The 22805-nt window shown below is 37.8% G+C and overlaps 1 protein-coding gene across 12 annotated transcripts in view; it reads right to left on the bottom strand.

Annotated features, from left to right (window-relative positions):
- The window catches only part of CHL1 (cell adhesion molecule L1-like), a 356522-nt gene that overhangs the window by 61424 nt on the left and 272293 nt on the right, over window positions 1-22805 (bottom strand). For 11 of the 12 annotated variants that reach the window (XM_010862011.1, XM_010862008.1, XM_010862020.1 and 8 more), the window contains 5 exons: window positions 12315-12437; window positions 11123-11293; window positions 10109-10156; window positions 7881-8001; window positions 2688-2872 (listed from right to left, as the gene is read on the bottom strand). In XM_010862011.1, coding sequence (XP_010860313.1) covers window positions 2688-2872; window positions 7881-8001; window positions 10109-10156; window positions 11123-11293; window positions 12315-12437 — 648 coding nt within the window. The remainder of the gene's footprint in view (window positions 1-2687; window positions 2873-7880; window positions 8002-10108; window positions 10157-11122; window positions 11294-12314; window positions 12438-22805) is intronic. The other variant, XM_010862019.1, reaches the window with a different exon arrangement.

Below are 22805 nucleotides of genomic sequence, written 5' to 3'. Positions count from 1 at the left end.
TTTTTGTATTTAGAAAATTCTAGAGGCCATTTTGGTTTCCTAGGTGGCACAGTAAAGAATTTGCCTGCCAATGCAGGAGAGGAAAGAGATGCCAGTTGGACTCCTGGGTCAGTGACCCACTGGGACCCACTCCAGTATTCTTGCCTGGAAAATTCCATGGACAGAGCAGTGTGGTGGGCTTGTGAGATTTTAGTTCCCCAACTAGCGATGACAGATTTTAGTTGTGTTTATTACATTAATAAAGAATAAATATCACAGATATAGAGAATTCAGTAAAATACATGCTTTTGTTTAAGCACACTGGATGTTTTCAGAATGGGCTACATTGTCAAAGTTTATAGTAACATTGCTCTGTTCTCATATGACTAATCCTATTATTTAATTAGTTTCCAAGCAAAAGACAAAGTAAGGGAAAGAAGGAAGTGCAGGAAGGCGGAATAAAATTGAGTGAAAGTGAACTTATCCATCCATATGATTAATGAAGGATATATTCACTGCCTTCACACTTTAAAAAAAAGAAAGACTTCTTCAGCTGGGCTTGCTTTTCACTTGCATGTGTGAAGAAAAACTCCTAGAACATACAACTGAGGGCACGTTTAGTAGTTTCTCATTAAGGATAAAGGATTAAATGTCCCCCATAAAAACATTATTTACATCTCAATACTGCTAATAGCTGTTTTATGAATAGCAAAGACAATTTGTTCAGGAAACCTATATTCCTTTGGAGCCCTATAGTCAACATTTTAAATTGCATAATTAATTTTACATCCTTGATTTATTTTTTTCTTTTTGCAACCTTTGCAGTTCTTCTGAAAGCTTCAGTCTCACAGTCAAGAAACCCGTGGCCAGATTGTTAAAATATTCAGCTACCGTAGCGATGTTCCAGCCATCTGGAAGGATTTCTAATAGTCAGCAACTTGGAGTAAGAGCAGCTAACAATTAGACCTGTCGGGTTCGTGGGTATGTGTTGGTGCTGGGATGGGGGAGGCGGGCAGAGGGTTACAGAAAAACATCCCTGCTGTGTGGTATAGCTGTATTATGCAGAGGCATCAAACACTGACTAAAATTATGGAAAAAATCTCTCAAACTCTTCATCTCTGAATTCCTTGGTGAATAATGTCAGAGGAATATGTCACTATTGGCAACTGTTGATATTTATGCATAACAACAGGCTTTCCCTCATAACAGGTTTTGCTTTTGTTGAACTAAGGGAAATGATACTCTCATTTTTGGATTTCCATTCTTCCTATCTTAACTAATCACACATTGTGAGATGCGCTAAGTCGCTTCAGTCCTGCCCAACTCTTTGTGACCCCATGGACTGTAGCCTGCCAGGCTCCTCTGTCCATGGGATTCTCCAGGCAGGAATACTGGAGTGGGTTGCATTTCCTTCTCCAGGAGATCTTCCCAACCCAGGCATTGAACTGGAGTCTCTTGCATCTCCTGCATTGGCAGGCGAATTCTTTATCACTAGTGCCACTTGGGAAGCCCACCTGAGAGACGGGTTTTGGAAATATGCCGCTATTCCAAACAACAACATGATTAAGAGTTACTTGTTAATATAACTTGCATCTGAGCCTTTCTTTTTTCCATTAATTAAAACAGTGGGCCTTTACTTAGGTATTCCTTGTGCAGAATGAAGCTTTAAGAGGGGAACTTCATTGGAATATAAATGAAAGCCTTAGAGCACCAGTTCACTAAATAGAAACCTGACAGAGATCATTTCTTTCAATAGTAAAGCCTGCACAGCACTAAAAAAGCACAAATGCAGTAATCATCCCATTAATTTGATCAATACAGTCAACCAAATCATATATAAAAACTGCAGTGTTATCAGGACCACAGAAATAGGTCTGCATCAATCAGATTCACAGGATGACTAGGTAACCTTTACATGTGCCCAGCAGCCAGAGCCCTGATAACTAATACTGTGGCTCACCTTCTTTTTCAATGGTGACATCACTGCCTACTTATTTCTGTGAATACAACAAACAATATACCAGGTTCTATTGATCAAAAAGCTTGAGTTTACAGAAAGAAGACATGAATATAACATGTTTTTTGCACCTTTTGGTAGAGAAATAATGGTTACATCATACTATCTATTTTTCTTTCCCCATCAGTAACATACTAAATATCATCTGAACCCAAGAGATAGATCTCCCCCAAGTAGGAAACAGTTAAGATAGTAATCTGTCTGACTCCCTCATTTCACTGGTAAGAAATAGAGATACAGAAAGGTGAAGTAAATTGGGCAAGGACCCAGGAAGTTAATGCCAGGACTGGGAAACTCCAAGCTTATCTCAGGCCTATCGTAATACTTTCTATGATGGTAATGTTTTCTTCTTTTAAGGTTTCATATTATGCAGTGTTATACACATATTACAGTAAGTGTTTTCTCATAATAATATGGTATAAAAGATTAGGTTTAGTGACCATTCAAATAGTCAAAGTCATCTGTGTTCAGCCCCTAACCTGAGATCTTTTCTTGTCATTTGTCCCTTCTATGTGGTTTCAGGGGGTAAATGACAAACCTGATTAATTGAAGTCTAATGTATTCCATTGCTCACGCTACAATTAAATGCTGAAACAGCATACTCATTTATATATATATGCATTTGAGGTTGACTACACATATGAATTCACCTTTTTTTAAATAGAAAAATAAATCAACACGGGAAATGTACCTTCTACTGTAACTTGAAAATCATGAGTGGCTGATCCCAAGACATTGCTGGCTGTGCAGCGATAGGTTCCTTTGTCCTGAGAGGAGACATTCTCTATCTTCAAAGTTTTGCCATAATTTTCTTTTGTTTCTCTTCCCTTTGGTAAATCACCTCCCATTTTGTTCCAATCAACTTGTGGAGTTGGTCTGTGAAACAATACACACATGGTAAACATTTTAAGTGAAAAATAAAATATAAAGAAATGCACAGGGTACCTCCCTCACTGTGCTACTTTCAGGTCTGCACTCAAGGGTTCCACCGAAACATCAGCCTTCCCAGTGCACAGACCTGCACACCACCACCCACCATCCGTGGTGAAGACCAGGGCTGGATCATGTCTCCCTCACTGCAAGCTCCTTTAATAGGCTACCTCTTCAGAAATCTTCTGTTTCCTCTACTCAGAGGGCTAGCTCCATGGAAGTGCTGAATACGGATGGTTAGATGAAGGATGCATGACTGGACCCATAGAAATGTACAAGATTTTTTTTCAAGTGTGCTATCTCCCTGTGGGTGGTTTTGAAGGGGTCAGAAATAACAGCCGTCTTCCCCACGAGTTTGAAAAACACCATAAACTAAGACCCAGCACTCAGCAGAGGGTAGCCGTGACACCCCTCTTAATCCTTATGAGGCTGCTATTGCAGAATAAGACTCAAATGTGCGTGCCCAGTGTACTGGCTGGACCAGGCAATAGCTCATTTTGGGCCAAGGTGGGCTCTGAGGCATAGACTGGGTCACCCAAGCAGACTGTCACCCTAGTAAGGAATACAGGAATGAAGGAATGAACCAAATCTCTCTTGATTAGAAAAATTAGATCGCCCAATATAAACAACAAATGATAAAAGCAAGAACAAAACAAATCCCAAATTGATAACTTGTCATACACCAACACAATGACATTTTCCACCTTATCTGGGTGGAAAACAAGAATGAGGAATCAAGCCAGCTAGGTTTAAAACAGAAAAATCCCATCTGTTGGGATTTTTGAAATGAAAATTTTTGAATGCAAACCAGACAAGTGAGAAGTGGGACGCTCTATGACTTTTGTGATTTAAAAATGATATGAAGAACAGTGATGCCAGATTTTAACTGATGGATGATTTTTTCTTTTTTTTCCTCTTCACTTGAGCTGTATGACTGAGTGGAAGAAGTATTTTTGCTGTTTTTACTGATGACTTGTTTTTTCTCACTACATTTCTTTTTATCATTAATACCTGAAAGTTATTGAGTATGTTCTAAATGGGAGCATCATTATCATCATTTTACCAGTGAGGATTCTAAAGTTCAAGAAGTTAATTTGCTTAAAGTCACTGGGGTAATAAATGACACGTTAGAACTTGAAATTGATTGACTAAACTTGTTCTTTTGATCAGTGTCTTCTATTTTATTTGTGCTTTCCCCATTCTTTTTTTTCCCCTTCCTAACCATGAGTTCTGAGAATATATGCTTAGAGGCAAATTAATTAGTTTCTAGTTAATATGTGAACAATTCATACTGTTTGCATCAATTTTCTTAAATTGTATTGTTAGGCAATGGTTAAAATAATTCAGTTATTATGCAAAAAAAAAGAGGTAAAAATGATGATTTTTACACACATCTACTCTCTTCCCTCATTGCGTAAGTACTTGTTTGGAACCACCACTACCGTTCATGTCACCAGGCTTAAAATACAGGACACAGTACTGACTCCTATAGGAAACAGTAAGGATGCTCAGATAGGTGGCTATGACAGTGTATTAGCTGTTGGCTTCCTGAGCACACCACCCAACAGGATGCTTAACCCATCCCTCCTAACTGCTTGCTTTGCACTCCATCTGTCAAAACGGCAATTTGCCAAAGTGCAGGCTGCTCTGGACCTTAGTTCCTCCAAATCAGGGGATTTTTGTAAGCTCATACTTTAATGGTACAAGCATCTCACCTGCTGTAAAATCTTTTTTTTTTGCCAGTCCTTGGAAACCAGCCTAATCTTCTAATACCTATTCTTTGAAAGAATAGGATAAAATGATTATCTAATAAGTATCATATGACTATGAGACAAATTCATCTGGGAACACATCTGTACCACTGCAAGAACATCCAGCTATTGTCTTGGTAATGTTTTTCTTTCCTTTTTCAAAAATTTAGTAAACATTAACTAACAGCACTTGAACAATAAAGTTTCGAAGGAAAATGTACTGCTTAATCCATTTTTATACATAAATCCACACCATACCATCATCTCGATGTTTTCTTTAGGTCCTTGCCCAGCCAACTTTAATTCTGAAACTTCCTTTGTTTGCAAGAGAATTGTATCTAGCTTCAACCCATGAATTCACAAAACAGAGAAAAGACAGAAAATTAGAGCCCAGCAGTCAGCAGAGGGAATTTGCCTTTAAGTCTAACGAAGCTTTCACAGGATGTGAGTGAGTGTGAACTGGTCCATGAATGTGCTCTTTCCACCAAGGGACTCACCGTCTGCACTCCTTTTGGGGAGTGAACACTTTTCTGAATGAAATTCACAATGTTGTTTTTTAGCTGTTCTTAGTTTCCACCTTGCAGAATCTGAACCCCTCAACCTTTCCCTCTGAAAGCTTTCCTGTTTTACTTAATAGTATCCACATTTTCATTATTACTAGCCATTTTCTGAAACACCTACTATATCCCACTCCTTTAGACTCAGGCACAGTGCCATCCTCTGTCCACCCTGCCTTTAACTGAACAGAACAGTTCATTCGGTTGAAATATGCTGAAGAAGTTAAATTTAGAGGTGGTTTAGGGTTCTGGAGGCAGACAGGATGTAATCCCAGCCTCCACTGCGTACTAAGTGTAGAGAGGTGAAGTCCACTCTCTGGCCTGCACTTGCCTAACCGACGACAGGAATGAGTCATGAGATGTGTGTGGCGAGGAGAAAATGAGCTAATGTACGTAAAGGGCAAGGCGCAGTGCCTGACACATGATAAAGAGGACGATATCTTCATTATGCCTATTACAGTAGAAGGTTTGTGGGTTAAAACTTCTTAAAGGGCCTCCCTGGTAGTTCAGCAGTAAAGAATTTGCCTGCCAACGCAGAAGACATGGGTTCAAGACATCTTCCCTGGTCTGGGAAGATCCCACATGCCAAAGAGCAATTAAGCCCGAGCACCACAACTACTGAACCGGTGTTCCAGAGCCCAGGAAGTACAACTCCTGAAGCCTGAGATCCACAGCAAGAGAAGTCACTGCAATGAGAAGCCTGCACACCGCAACTAGAGAGCAGCCCTTACTCGCCACAACTAGAGAAAAAGTCCATGGAGCAATGAAGACCCAGTGCTGTCAAAAGGAAATAATTACATAAATTTTCAAATAAAACTTCTTAGAATACATTTTGTTTTCAAGTACTCTAAAAAATTTTACAATGTATCACATTCACCTGGAACAGAACTAGACCAGATAGGATTCTCAATCCAAATCCATGATGACTATGAAGAAAACCCTTCAGATGAGCTTCTCTGACAAGGCCTTAGGAATCCTCAAGTCCCAAAGACAACACTTGCCAGTGCTCACTTTTTCTCTGTTGGTTCATGACGCTGCATTTTCTGAATGCACAGAGTCTATTTTATTGAAGACCATCCATGCAGTTGGCAGCCCACTCAAGAGATAAGTTACGGCATTTGTGGGAAACAGGAGAAAATAGTTGCTGACATGTTCTCCCTGCCCAAAGAGTCAACCAAGAATAGTGATGAACCTTGGAAGAATGCAATTTCTACCACTATAAACGCATATGAATAAGAGCAAAAATGCAGGCAGTTACCAACATGATCCAAATGAACCTGATGCTTTCATCTCCTCACATAATATAGAGATAAAAGTCCTGAACAGAGGCCATGTCACTGCACATCTAATTACTCTATGGCAATATACTTGGGCAGTTTAAGACAGATAAGCAACCTGAATATTTTGCAGGATGGAAAGAGAAATTTACAAAGCTTAGGGGTTATAAAACCATTAAAGTCTGCTCTTTTGTTCACAGTCCAATTTAAAACCACTCATTCAGAATATACACTGAACAATGAATGAGTATGAATTTCAAATTCTAGTCCATGAACCAGATGACCAGCTATAAAAAGCCCTTAGTTTACAAACTGAGTACATAAACTCAGGTGCTAGGAAGGTGGGATGTATTTTCCCACAGTATTCCCAATGGCAGGGATTGGTATGTGGTGGTAAAGCAAGGTGATGATAGCAAAGAGACAATCTTGTATGATCAGGTATTAAATAAGATGATCCTTGTTTACACAGACTTATGATAGCTACTCAATAAGCATCACAATTTCAAGAGGTGACCAAGTGACGTCTTTTCTTGGAGGATTTGCAAAACTGTACTTTAGGTGTGAAAAAAAGTTTGGGTCATTGGTTCTGATGTGAAACTCTCTTAAATTGCATGATCTGGGACTTCTCTGGTGATCCAGTGGTTAAGAACCTGCCTGCCAATGCAGGAGACATGGGTTTGATCCCTGGTCCAGAAATATTTCACAATGTCACAGGACAATTACACTCATGTGTCACAACTATTGAGCCTGTGCTCGAGAGCCCGGCAACCACAACTGCTGGGCCCACATGTGTCACTACTGAACCCCGTGTGCCTGGAGCCCATGCTCTGCCGCAGGAGAAGCCACTGCCCACACATGGTAGCTAGAGAAAGCCTATGCACAGCAACAAAGACCCAGTGCAGACAAAAAAACCTTTAATTTAAATTGCATGATCTAGATCTGTTTGTGTGCAAAGGACAGGTGGGTAAAATAAGAGATCCACAGAACCTGGGGAAACATAACAAGCAGAAGCAGGACAAACAATACAGCAGAAAGACATAAACCTGGCACAACAGTGAAGGGCTGACTCTTCACAACCTCGTGCTCTAAGGATGCACCCGCTGTTGACCGAGGTAAGGAGGGCACTGTCACTGCCGCCTCCATTCACACCTTCACCAACTGACAGAGCTATCTAATTATAAATCAATCTCGGTCACAGCCTGAAATCTGCAGAGAGAAGTGCAAATTACTTTCCCCAGAAATGTAGTAACAGGATTTCCTCTTCTAAAGAAATCATTTCTTAAAGATGCATGCATGCACACTCTTCACTGCTACCTTATTCTTTACAGAACAGAATGGAAAAAGTCACGAACAGGGTCAAGTTACTCACAGGCCTTCAGCAAAACACTCGAGCAGCAGGGTGTCCCCTTTAAGGATGGTGACAAAAGACTCACTGCCACTTTCAGGAGGAGGCAACAATAGTCGGGGTTTTCTCTGCTTGATTGAATTTGCTACAGAACAGAACAGAAAAGACTCAGATTTTGTTCAAACTAAGAAACTCCGTTGGCACTCAATCCTTGCTAAAACATATTTAACCATATGGACCTGTGTGTGTGTGTGTATATTTACACACAGATTTTAATTTATTTTCACACATTTATTTCACATATATTTCACACATTTTAATATATTCCTATTTAAATAGATTCCACTCTTAGCAGGAAGCATGGGTTGCCCTTCAGATACATTACCTAGGTGCTGCATCAAGATTTATAAAGGTTACGATTCAAACCACATCTTCAAATTCAGAAGTTCAAACAGTGTTCAAGATAATTAGTTTCTTGATGAAAGCCTTAAGTTCACTGACAGTCAATAGCTTTATATTCCACATTTTAATCATACTTGGTCATGTTTGATGGCCTTGTGTATTTTTCTTGAATTGAATGTGCCTAAGTATCTGACAGGATTCCTCTTATAATACAGTTTCCTGGTCCCTACACCCAGGAAACTCTGATTCAAGAAGCCTGTAGTGCATACCAGGCATCTATGAATTTATCAATGAGGTGACTCTACTTTCAGTCTTATATCCTCAAAGACAAACACTGCTGTACAAAAAGATTTACAAGCCATCTCAGTAACTGGTGAGGAAATATTCCATTTCTTATTTTCCTAAAGTGAAAGTCACTCAGTCCTGTCCGACTCTTTGCAATCCCATGGACTATACAGTCCATGGAATTCTCCAGGCCAGAATACTGGCATGGGTAGCTGTTCCCTTCTCCAGGGGATCTTCCCAATCCAGGGATCGAACCCAGGTCTCCCGCATTGCAGGCAGATTCTTTACTGTCTGAGCCACTGGAGAAGCCCCTTTTTTCCTAAGAAGCCTTTCAAATACAATGGAAAATGGGGAAACTTCCATTTTCAATGCAGATTCAGATTTCCATTCCAAGTGTTCACACAAATTATGTTTCACATCCAATGTCAATGTGATTTGATGTGATATGTGTAGTGTAGAGGTGAGGGCTGCTATCAGAGTAGAGGAATGAAAGGTACTGACAGCAGTGTGTACCTTGCCATAGCTTCCTTACAAGTGTTTGTTTTTTGAAAAATATGAACATGTATTATATGGTGTGATTTTTTTTTTACACTTTTATATTGGAGCACAGCCTATTAACAATTTTGCGGTAGGTTCAGATAGACAGCAAAGGGACTCAGCCATACATAAACATGTATCCATTCTCCCCCAAACTCCCCTCCCATCCATGTGTAATGATTTTATTGAGTGCTGAAAAGATACAATATATGTTTCTGTTATTGACCTCAAAGGAAACGATGTTGCCTATATACACCTAATCAGTCCATTTTCAAACTGAGGGTACAGCAAGGAGAGCCCTCATCCAGCCCTGGTGACGTTATCAGTATATTAGATTACCAAAGTTATCATGGAGGGTTCATTGCTGGTGCCAGTTATAAAAGACATATTTGTTGCATTCAGACAAGTGATTCTTTTCCCTGTAGAAAAACTACTTACTATATAATTTGGTTAAATGTTCTATGGGCAAAAAATTTTTTTTAAATAATAAAAACCATTTCATAGACAAGTGAGCTTGGAAAATGCTGCAACTTATATTCTTTCTCACTGAATCACAATGGACAGTTGTATAGTAAGTACTTCAAGAGGTCTAGAAAGGAAAAGAACCATTTGACTTTCTTACACTCAACGCTTTCTCTACTTCTGTTACACTCAACCATTGCTTTTTCCTTTCTTTATGTAACAGCTCTCTGCCAAACTGCTGATTAACCATAAGAGGCATTTTTGGAGATCCATAATAATTACTCCATGAAAAACATAATGTTATATATGTATATTTATTTACTTATGGTAATTATATCATTAAGTATATAGGTGTATTTATATAGTTCTGCATTCGTAAATAGTACCCCCTTTTACATACATTTAATGGGGATGGGAGAAAATAGAACCCTCTATGTTAACCTTTTCCTTACTAAGAGTATCAGTATATTAATAAACTCAGAAGGTATTAAAGTTCAAATTCTGAGATGACAATGAGCAACCACAGGTGAAAATAAATGTCAACATTCTACATGTCATCAACTTACCCTTGGAAATAATTTCTGTGGATGAACTCGAGTCATTAACATGCTTTACTGAAATAAAAAATGGAAGAAAAAAACTCACAAACATAATGGTAGATGCTGACATCAAAACAATGAAAAGCCATAGTTTTCTCCTACAAAAATTACAAAATGAGGTATAAGCTTACTTCACTAGAACAGTGCTTTTGGGAACATAGTTAAAAAAATATTTATAAAGAGCTTAATCTTGAGCTACCATAGATGAAATCCGAGTGGAAAGCACACAAATTAGAGCTCCATTAAAGAGAACTGAGGTTGCTGAAGGATGCTATAGTGAAGCCCTGGCACAGAGAATCAACACACAACAAATTGATGAACCAAGTTATGAAAAAATTATGAACCACGTTAGACAATGGAATGGTCATGCCAACTTTTGACTCTACCAGAGCCAGTTATTCAGTCAATGAATTTCTGGAAATTATCTCTGCCCTTTGAATCTTGGTTATTTCTTTGACTAATAATGACAGTTTTCAAATTTAAGAACCCAGAATGCCATCTGCAGAATCAAGTAGGAAAAGAGAAGCAATTCAAATAACTTTGCCAATTGGGGAAATATAGAAAAGTTTGATGTGATAAAAATGATAATATTACTTCTTGTTATTTTTGACTCTGTTCTTTTCTCCTACATTTTCAGCCTTGCCAGTTTATCTAAATCACAGAGATTCTAAGCCTGAGACTTGCTGAGAAAACCCTGGAATTTTGTTCTGTATTTCATACAAGGAAAATGACTCGACTCTCTAGTCATCAAGTGAAATACACTTGTCCTGTGAATTGAGATTTGATTTTCTGGCTGCAGGAGACAGAGCTACTGTTGATGTGCAGCTGCAGATGTCTCTTTCATCTGGAAGGAGTCTCTAGAGTTAAACTAAACAATGCTGGAAAATATCAACCCAGCTTTAACTGGCTTCAACCAGAATAAAATTACAGACACATTTGTCTTCCACATTCATGCTGGCACAATAAATTATTTCAACTTACAACTGTTAACTGTTAGCTTCATAGGCATTTTCTGCACAATAGTCCTCAATCTCGGGAATGCAGCAAAGCAACAGTAATCGTTCCGACTGTCCTTTTCCTCCACATTTGCGAAGTACAGATCTCCCTTTTGGCTCATGTATACTCTCTCATCTTGCTCAATGTGTTCTAATTCTGGAAGAGAAATATCTTTTCATTAAAAGGGGCAACTGTCCTTTATTATGCCTTGTCGCCTTTTTTTCATTATCCTTCCTTTCATATTATTTTTCATGTAGGCTCTTCCTATTCCTCCCAAGTCTGGTCTTATTATAGAAGTTATTAGTGAGTAAGAAGTAAAACACAAAAAAACAACAAGAAAATCATTGAGAGAGCACTTATCACCATTAACTGAAGTACACTGATGGACAACTAGTCTGGGCATTTGACCTCTCCTGACCATTTAGGATTCTACTTCTGTTCTATGGGTCTGCACTGACTTATTTGAAAACTAGTCCAAACAGATAATGGCCTAATTATTACTTTTATTATACTAGGATCATATTTGTTAAAAACAGATTTTCACAAAATTGTGTTTGAGATATTAATCCCTCTGCCATGATGCAGCCTAGTTAGGTTCTAGGATGGATGCAATCTGGAACTCTGGCTACAACCAAGAGTAGCTTCTTTTGCTTTCTTCCAAATCCTGTACGATTATTACTTTTCTCTATGGGTCACAATGAGAAAAGATTTAGATAGACCTGCTAAGGCACATGCCAGAAGTAGGGTTTACAAGAAGCTAGAATTCCAGTGTAAGAGCTGATGATAGCTTTTGGAAAATTAAACACAGAAGTTCATACTAATTTCTAATACTACTAATAATTTATGCATCACTGTATTAAGTAAGTGCAACATATTAAAAGAGAAATATAAAGCCAGCAACACAGATACAAGCCATTCTCAACTTGACATACTGTATCGTATTAACAGACTCTACTCTTTCCAGATATGACAAAATCAAGACATATTCAGTGGCTTTCTAGTGCTTTCATGTATATTCAGAACTCAGAGCAGACTATAGATGGAAATAGTTTTTAAACTATACTTGATTTCACATCATAAGTTCATATTGATTTTGTATCCTTCATTTCCGTATGTCATTTGACACAATGAGTGAAATTAAAATGTCCCCTTATTGATAGAAAAGAACATTACTTACCAATATTCATCCAATAAATGTGTAAAGGTGGCAGGCCTTTGGGAGGGTTGCATGGAAGGACAATTGGATCACCTTCCTCCACTTCAAGAGGGTCGATTTTTTCTTTGGGAAATTTTGGAGCATCTGATATAAAAAATCATTTAAAGACACCGTTTAAAAATTTTAATATTACAAGTAATGCTTAATGTTACAAGTATTATCTTAAAGCATTCTTCTTGTAGAAATTGGAACACTTTTAGTAAATTCAACACCCTAAATCTTCTTGTCTATGACCTGCAGAGGAAAATACTGTTAACAATCTGTGCTGCATCGTTATACAACTTTAAAAATATTTCTGCATTCTGTAACTATAGATAACAAATAATTTTGCTTTGACATCAATAAGGCAACAATATGCTTGTGCATATTTCTCAGTGAAGAGGTATAAGCTCTGAGTCATAGGAGTTGCTCGTTTTAAGTTTTCATAGATTTGGTATCATTTTTTCCAAACATTGTGCTTTATTTTTAGGCAGATACTTATTTTCTGTCTTTTGCTTTATTCTGAAGCCCTTGAATGTAACTGGCAAATATTCCATTCAGATCATAATCAAACAAAATACACAATTCAAAGCCCACATGGGGAAAAAATGGTATGAATACAATGAAAAGCCAAACATGACCACTAGAAGTTGCAGAGAGCCATCCACATTGGAATCACTCCCAGTAAACAAAATTTTAAGTGAAATGAAATGGACGTAGGACAGGAGACTTTGCAGTATTTCAAAATACTGTTTCTTTCCCATGCTGGAATCAATGTCCTAAAAAAGGTCAATTCAATTACTGAGAATGTAAGTCACAACAGTGCAGAATTTGAAATACAATACCGAAGTTTGATATTTTATGAAGTTATTTATAAAATAGTTTTAAGAATATTCAAAATATATTCCACTTCAACATTATTTGTACATCTGCGCTATAGAATTACTTAGGGTTTGATAAATGAGAAAAGTCTTATATGAGGTATTTATAGCCTTCCTGACCTGATAGAATTTATTAGCAGTTTTCCATCTCTATATTTCATTCTTAAAATATGGCTCACAAAAGATTATTATTATTCCTGAGAGTCTAAAAATATATTCATTTACCGTCAATTTTCCTCTTGAGAAGCTTTGTGCCGTTCCCTTGCTCCTCACCCCCACCTCCTACTCTAACGCCCCAGTGATTGAGGGAACTTGCTGACATTTCTTATCGATGCACCAGCTACAGTGAATTGCTTTTTGTCTAAATTCAAGGACCTTTCACGGCTTAACATCGCAGGAGGCAGTGTCTTTATTACACTGCCTTTGCCAGTTCAAAAGACAGGCGCTGGTGTGTGACAGTCCACAGTGGATTCCCTCATGGTCTACTCATTCTAAGATTTCTCCTGGCAAGTCTGGAAATAAAATTTGAGACGGGAACCATCTTGGACATGAATTTAGTATATTTTCTGCAAAATGACTTGTATAACATTTGCTGTCAGTCAAAGCTAAGGCTCAATAGACATGAGTTTGAGCAAGCTCCCAGAGTTGGTGTTGGACAGGGAAGCCTGGCGTGCTGCAGACCATGGTGTTGCAAAGAGTGGGACATGACTGAGTGACTGAACTGAGCTATCTCGGAATCGTGCTTTTCCTCTAGGTAGAATGAAACTGGAGAATCCCATGGATGGAGGAGCCTGGTGAGCTGGACACGACTGAGTGACTTCCCTTTCACTTTTCACTTTCATGCATTGGAGAAGGAAATGGCAACCCACTCCAGTGTTCTTGCCTGGAGAATCCCAAGGACAGGGGAGCCTGGTGGGCTGCCGTCTAAGGGGTCGCACAGAGTCGGACACAACTGAAGCGACTTAGCAGCAGCAAAAGCAGCAGAATGAAACTTCCAACAAAAGATAGAAAAACATCTGAGTATATCCCCTACATGTACCTTGCTGATAAATTATCAATACCACCTATTTGGTAAAGCCTTAGCTTTACAGCAAATGTTATACAAGTCATTTTGCAGAAATATACTTTATGCAAGTAAAGTGCAGTAACTTACAGAACTAGTATGTACCCTAAGCTTCAAATTCAAATCACTTGTTTAGTAAAACTCGCTCTAACTAAAGCTCAGTATTTATTGTTATTGAAGTTAGCAGTGTTGTTTGGTAGTTATTGAATCTATTTATCTGTTTATACTCAGATAATAGAAGCAAAAGACGAAGAGAAACAGATTAGGAAATGAAAGACGCATGTAATCCTGTTTTGCAACTAGCAAACTTTACAGTGCCAAGTATGAATACACAGTTCCCTGGGTGGTATCTATTGTAAAGTTGCTAATTAAGTTGTATAAAGCCCTAATTGGAGAGCTGCCTCTTTAGAAAAAATTTAATAATTCAAACAGATAGTATCACCAGTGAAGAACTATCATCCTTGTATTAATTAAATCTAGATTATAAAATTCTAATTACAAAAGTATAACTATGTTATTCAACTGGCTTCCAAGGCATTCATAATAAAAAAGATAAAATAAGATTTAGAAGTCTACCAAAGCCTTTATCACATACCATAAATCTGGAACAGCTTTAACCAAAGATGAAATTAATACCTGGAAACTGGGAAGAATATTTATATATTTAATAATTTAAGGCCCAAGAGTAAACACTGTAAAGGATAAAAATTTGTCATGTTTTTTTTAGATCTTACTCTTTGACTTTCAAACTATATAGTAAATTTGATGCAAAGCAAAAAATTGAATATTATAACATTTACAGATAAATGTGAAATTTAATTATTATAACAACTGCAAGCATGACGTCTACCTCAATTCATTTTAAAAAATGACTCTATTTAAAAATGACTCCCAATGAATTTTGCTAATTGTATTTCTCTGATGATAAACATTAGCATTGTTGAGTTTGAACAGATGCAATACTTTAAAAACATGAATCGTAAACAGTCATTTTTCTTTTGTGTGAGACAACTACACTGCTGGAGCTCACCAACACATTTCAAATGAGTGCTCTATTAACACCAAAGTCACTTAATTGTGTATCACTTGTGACTATGAACATGGGTTTGGGTGGACTCTGGGATTTGGTGATGGACAGAGAGGCCTGGCGTGCTGCGGTTCATGGGGTTGCAAAGAGTTGGACACGACTGAGCAACTGAACTGAACTGAACTAATTCTGACTAGACTTGACCATGGAATGGTGTCTTTGCAAAGGGATCAGCATCCACTTCTACATTAGCATCTACCTAAGTAGGATTTGAAGAATGTTTGGAAATCCCATAATATCAAGTCTAGATGAAGCCATAAACATTTAGTCCCTATCAGTCTACCTCATCAGAAAATCAAGCAAAGCATAGCATCCATCCCTTTACTACTTTTCAATAGGCTTCCACATTCATTATTCAGTGTAGCAGACAAACTTCTAGGAACAACTCCAGGGGCCCAATTCCCTAAAAACCCACCTGGCATGAAAAGCCTTTTGGAGAGACAAATTAGCTACATGCTAGTCTTCCTATTGAAGCTATCAACACACAGCAAACCTGCAAATACAAACTCTCTAGGGGCTCGATACTTGCGGTACTGACAATTAGTTTTGAAACCCATCATCTTAACTCTTTCAACTAATATACTAAAAAAAAAATAACATCTTGTACTTGAAATATAGCAGACTTGTGAAAAACAATTTTTTTATCTACAGACTAGCCTATAAACGGCTCTGGCCTGGACACTAAAACTAACTGGCTCTTTTGCTTCAGACCACTATCCTTACTTTCTGTGCCCCCTTTTTACTTTTCTCTGGCATCTTAGAATCCTTTCAGTTCACCTCTCTGGGCTCCTCAAGAGCCTCCCTCAGAGGCTTGTCTTAAGGACATGTTGCACAGTCCCACATGGCAACCAATTTAACAGTAAAGAACTGGTAATGAAATGTCATCAGAGAAATTTAATGAAATACAAGTAATTCTGACTAACCACGTCAATGAAAAGGTACTGGTGACTTAACCATTACCAAGTTATTATCTTTGTTACCTACGGAGTATCTTTCTCTGATACCCAAAGAATAAAATCAACTCTCCGTATATTCTCTCTTTCTCTGAGTCTGAAAACCTATTGCCAAGGTTATTTTCAACAAAGAAGGATAATGCTTTTTAGCTCATCCAGAGGATGTGTTAACAGAATGATCAAAGCATAGGCAACACTGTGGAACATCAGATTATAAACATGTGCTTTGCAGCCAGCTGCTTAGGGCTGAATCCTGGCTTCATCCCTTACCATGTGACCTGAGCCTATTACTTAATGTGTTTCAGTTTCTTCATTCATAAAATGGAATTTGACATGACACCTAATTCATTGATTTGTGGCAAAGTTTAAATAAACTATTTCATATAAATCAATTAACATAGTGTCAGGCACTTAAAAATCACTCAGTATGTTGGCTCTTGTTCAAATATTTTCACTTTACATGGTAAACCCAGTCACATTGTATAGAGATGGGCAAAGGGACAAAGAGCTTTCCTTTGCTATTGTTTCTGATCTTTCATGTAGCCTATATCATAACAACTTCTACATTTTATTCAACTATTTGGAATTAACGTTATCAAAGAAAGTAGGGAGGGTGCCTGAGGGATGAAAGACTGTATCTTATAAGAACCTATGGTTTGTTTAATGAATTATTCTGTCCCCCTTCCTATGCCAAAGAGCTTTATCTATTTTGACTTCTCACTTTGTTTACAGGACTGGCCTGGGGAGCTTTTGAGTGCTTTCCTTTTCCCTTGAATGTGCTCAGCAAATTGCTGACAGTCTGGCATCATTATCATGAATGCAAGCCACTGAGCTCACATGCTGTATCACCCTGAACTCCAGTTTCTGTCTGCAAAGAGATTTAATTGATTCCCATTTCCTGTAGAGTACCCTATTAACCCACTTACAAGTACAGAGAAATAGCACTGCCTTTCAGTCTATGAACTGGTAATGAATTCACACTAAGGAAGGACAACCAATGCAGTCCATTTCATTCTAGTCATTCACATACTGGGACGCATGAGAGCAAAATCCTCAGCCTTAATTAAACCTTTAAAACTCTAAGTTGCACTCTCTACTGAACAAATTGATGCTCCTAAGGTTAGTTTGCATATATTAGTAGAAGAAACTAGCATATACCACCGGACCCCTACTTTTGCTATTCTACCCTTCCCAAATTAGAGCAGTAAATAGCCAAGATATGCCTTAAGGAAACTGACCTGAGGAATTCATACAAATGTAGAAACCCAGCACACTAGAAATTCTAGGTAGTTTCTATTGAAACAATATACAGATGATTTCACCCCTAAACCTGCTATTCCCTGCATTACTTTACGAGTAATGCATACTGCGTTTTTACCTTTATTCATTCTTTTAATCTTTAGCCAGTAAATCAATCACTGATAATAAGAATTCACACAGCATTTATAAGACAATACAGAGAACAAAGAATAGGACAGGATGATATCATTCTCACCTTTAATATCCTGATCAATATATTTGACAGTCAAAGTCTCTTCCAAACAACAAAAAAATGCTTTTAAAATTCCACAGAATTTACACATGGATGTTCCTAACATTACTGATTATTACTAATTTTTCTTTTTATAATAGTCAAAGTTAGAAACAATCCAAATGGACATCAACTGGTGAATGGACAAACAAAATGTGGTATATCTGTATCATTATTATATGAATATTATTCAGCAATAAAAATGAACCAACTACTGATTTATCCTATAACATGAATGAATCACAAAATCAGGCTAAGTGGAAAGAAGCTAGATGGAAAAGATCACATATTGTATGATTTCATTTACACGAAATATTCAGAAAAAAACATTTCAAGAGGCAAGCATCAGACTGGCGACCACGTGGGCCTGGGCACGGGGACAGAGAGCACCTAATCTTTCAGGGATGAGGGAAACGCTCTAATACTGGCTTCTAATGATAGTTGAACTGAAAATTTTTATGATAAAAGGAACCACTGTGTACATAAGCTGGTAAAATTTATGATGTGTAAATAATACACAGAATCTATAAGAAAAATTAGTATAGGCTAAAGTTATGACCAACCTAGATAGCATATTGAAAAGCAAAGACATTACTTTGCCAACAAAGGCCCGTCTAGTCAAAGCTATGGTTTTTCCAGTGGTCATGTATGGATGTGAGATTTGGACTGTGAAGAAAGCTGAGCACTGAAGAATTGATGCTTTTGAACTGTGGTGTTGGAGAAGACTCTTGAGAGTCCCTTGGACTGCAAGGAGATCCAACCAGTCCATCCTAAAGGAAATCTGTCCTAAATATTCATTGAAAGGACTGATGCTGAAGCCGAAACTCCAATATTTTGGCCATCTCATGCAAAGAGTTGAGTCACTGGAAAAGACCCTGATACTGGGAGGGATTGGGGGCAGGAGGAGAAGGGGATGAGAGAGGATGAGATGGCTGGATGGCATCACCAACTCGATGGACATGAGTTTGAGTGAACTCCAGGAGTTGGTGATGGACAGGCAGGCCTGGCGTGCTGCAATTCATGGGGTCGCAAAGAGCTGGACAGGGCTGAGCGACTGAACTGAACTGAAGATAGACTAAGAATGTTAAGTGGAGAAGGCTGATCTGTGCCCTCAAGGATAAATAAAACTGAACAGCCAAAACGGAATTATTCACAGCTTCATTCTAACTTCACTGATATCTGTCATAATGAAGGCAACAAAATAGCGTACCTTCTCTCCAGACTCACTGACCACACCCACAGGATTTCGGTTTCTTGGCTACAGTCTTTCCTTTGTTCACTGCTGTATCTCAAATTACTAGAAAAGTGTCTGACACATGAAGGGAGTTTAATGAAGATCTGTTGAATAATTCACGGCCTAACTTACCATGCCATATCTTGGAAAATCCATTCAGTTGAATGATTTTCTCCATATTTGAAAAGAGTACATTGTATTTGGTTGTTTGCTTTTTTTTTATGCTTTCTTTTCCTAGCAAAGTCAACTGCAATTTTGTTAAAAGTAGATAACTAAACACAGTGTATAAATTTTTCTGTCTGTAAGGGGTAATGACCAGATTTTCAGCTACTGTACCTATGTTTAAACTTACAATCTAGCCTTTAAGTTTGTTCTAAAGAAAAGTTTAAGAAATGAGAGTTAAAACTTTAAAGTTTTACAAACTTTAAAACTCATATCACAGAGTGTAATATAAATGAAGAATCAATTCTCTACACCTTAAGAGAAGAATCAATTGATAAAACTTGTAGGAAGCCTTAAATGGTCTCTGAATTATAAACTCCTAAGAATTGGGCTGATGGTCCTATTCAACATACAAATAATTGCAGAAAGGTGTTAGATGATGAAGTAATTTGAGGAGGAGCTGGAAATGATGCATGAGAAACCTGATTTACTTTCCTCTTTTCTACAGCAGCAGAAAAAATGGCGCAATTATCCACTACATAGCTCAGACTCAACTCTCATCTCTTAATTACAATACTAGCCAATTCCGGTACTCTTACATTGTTCATGCTTTCACTTGGTCTGCTTTGATAATGACATAAAACATTTTCTTTTCAAAATCCTTTAATTGCAGAACCTTATACTAAAATGTGCCATTTCTCTGCTATAGGTCTAGCAACTGCCTGTTCCTTTGTGTCTCCATAGCAACCACTAGAATTCAGGTTAGGAATCACCCTAATGCCTTGTCTTGTACAATGATTGTTTTATATCTTCCTTTCCTCTCCCTGTCTCCTAGTTCCTCATCTTATTTCAGTTAATTATATATTTATCTATATTATACACTATATTATAGTTTATAATAATATAATCTGTAATATAGAACTATAACTATAGCTGTATAGTTAGTTATATCTATGTGATTTTATGATTCTCAATTAGTTTTCTGATCCAGAATTCATGAACATTCCCTACCGTCATTTTAAACCCAAACTCCAGAGGCAAATTTTCAAGTCTGGATGTCACTACTCTGCCCACTACTATGCTCTAACATCACACTTAATAATTCAGTATGTCTAAGACAAATCAGTATGCTACATACTAATTAGTTTTGTATATGTAAAGAAAAGAATAAAAAGAATGAAATGCAACACTCCTTACCCACCACCCATCATAAGAGAAACATAAAAGCACCGTCACCTTTCTATCTGTTGTAGATCCTATCTATTCCACTATGATTTTACCACATGAAATGATAATCCTAAACAATATTGATTTTTACATATAGTGACCTTATATAAATGAAATCACACTTTATGTTTCTTTTAGAGATTTGCTTTCATTGTTCAACACATCTCTAAGGTTCATCAGTCTTCACTGCTGAGTAATTTTTGTATGAATATGCCACAATTATTTCATTATATCACAAATGAACTTGTGTTGTTGGTGAGTATATTTCTAAAACACAAACAATGCTGCCACAGCTATTCCTGGTGCTCACAGGTAAGGGGCACGTGCACATGAGCAAAGAGGAGGAATTTCTGGGTCACTGGTGAGAGTATCTTTAACTAAGTAGGTAGCGACCGATATCCTCCACAGTCCAAGCAGTAAACTGGACTCTCCACAGTGGATACCTGTTATGCCAGCCGCAAAGTCCCACCTAAAACTGCTACTTTCAGACTCTGCTGTATTTCCCAATTTTGCAGGAATCAAATGCTTTTATTATTTAGGTTACCATAGATCTATTTCTGATTACTAATTATATTAAGCATATTTTTATATTTGTATCGCCTATTGCAATCTGAGGTACAAGTTTATATCTGTTGCCACTTCCTTTTTTGCTCTTCACTTGGTGGTGGTGGTTTAGTCGCTAAGTTGTGTCTGACTCTTTGCGACCCCATGGACGATAGCCTGCCAGGCTCCTCTGTCCATGGGATTCTCCAGGCAAGAATACTGGACTGGGTTGCCATTTCCTTCTTCAACTTCGGTTTAGTTGTTCAGTCGTGTCCAACTCTTTGCGACCCCATGAACTGCAGCACTCCAAGCCTCCCTGTCCTTCACCAACTCCTGGAGTCCACCCAAACTCATGTCCATTGAGTCTGTGACACTATCCAACCATGTCATCCTCTGTCGTCCCCTTCTCATCCTGCCCTCAATCCTTCCCAGCATCAGGGTCTTTTCTCCAACTTAGAGATCTGTAAAATTATTTATAAACACATTAATATCATCTTCAGTTATATTCATTGGTAATGTTTTCTTTTTGGATTTTTTAATACCCATTTCTCAACTGTATTTTGGTCATATTCACTTCATAGCTAATGTATCATCAAATACTGAAAAACACTCTGCAGTTTCAGGTATAATGCTCTATACACGCTGATTAGCTAGAGCTTGTGACTGGGTTCTTTAAATTCTCCATACACCTTTATATTACATATGCCTGATACATTAATCTCCAGGGAGCCTTTATAAAATAAAGTCTATTTTGATTGATAATGGAGCCATATGTACTTTTCTTTTGAACAGTATTTATTCAAGATATCTATTTACCAATTAAAAAGATGGAATATCTTTTCCCCCTTGTAGTTTCAACAATTCTATTTTCTCATGATTTAGATGTGTAATGTGGTAAATAGCTTATAACTTTTTAAATTTTGGAGCACTTAGTTTATTTACTTTCATCTTTAATTAATTATATGTTTAGATTAGAAAAGGCAGAGGAACCAGAGATCAAATTGCCAACATCTGCTGGATCATGGAAAAAGCAAGAGAGTTCCAGAAAAACATCTATTTCTGCTTTATTGACTATGCCAAAGCCTTTGACTGTGTGAATCACAATAAACTGTGGAAAATTCTGAAAGAGATGGGAGACCACCTGACCTGCCTCTTGAAAAACCTGTATGCAGGTTAGGAAGCAACAGTTAGAACTGGACATGGAACAACAGACTGGTTCCAAATAGGAAAAGGAGTATGTCAAGGCTGTATATTATTACCCTGCTTATTTAACTTCTACGCAAAGTACATCATGAGAAATGCTGGGCTGGAAGAAGCACAAGCTGGAATCAAGACTGCCAGGAGAAATATCAATAACCTCAGATATGCAGATGACACCACCCTTATGGCAGAAAGTGAAGAGGAACTAAAGAGCCTTTGATGAAAGTGAAAGTGGAGAGTGAAAAAGTTGACTTAAAGCTCAACATTCAGAAAACGAAGATCATGGCATCTGGTCCTACCACTTCATAGGAAATAGATGGGGAAACAGTGGAAACAGTGTCAGACTTTATTTTGAGGGGCTCCAAAATCACTGCAGATGGTGACTGCAGCCATTTAAAAGACACTTACTCCTTGGAAGGAAAGTTATGACCAACCTAGATAGCATATTCAAAAGCAGAGACATTACTTTGCCAACAAAGGTCTGTCTAGTCAAGGCTATGGTTTTTCCAGTGGTCATGTATGGATGTGAGAGTTGGACTGTGAAGAAAGCTGAGTGCCGAAGAATTGATGCTTTTCACCTGTGGTGTTGGAG

This window comes from Bison bison, unplaced genomic scaffold (genome assembly GCF_000754665.1).
Source record: "Bison bison bison isolate TAMUID 2011002044 unplaced genomic scaffold, Bison_UMD1.0 scf7180017864474, whole genome shotgun sequence".
Lineage (NCBI taxonomy): Eukaryota > Metazoa > Chordata > Mammalia > Artiodactyla > Bovidae > Bison > Bison bison.
The sequence above is the reverse complement of the archived record's forward strand: the minus strand, read 5'-3'. Positions and strand labels throughout refer to the sequence as shown.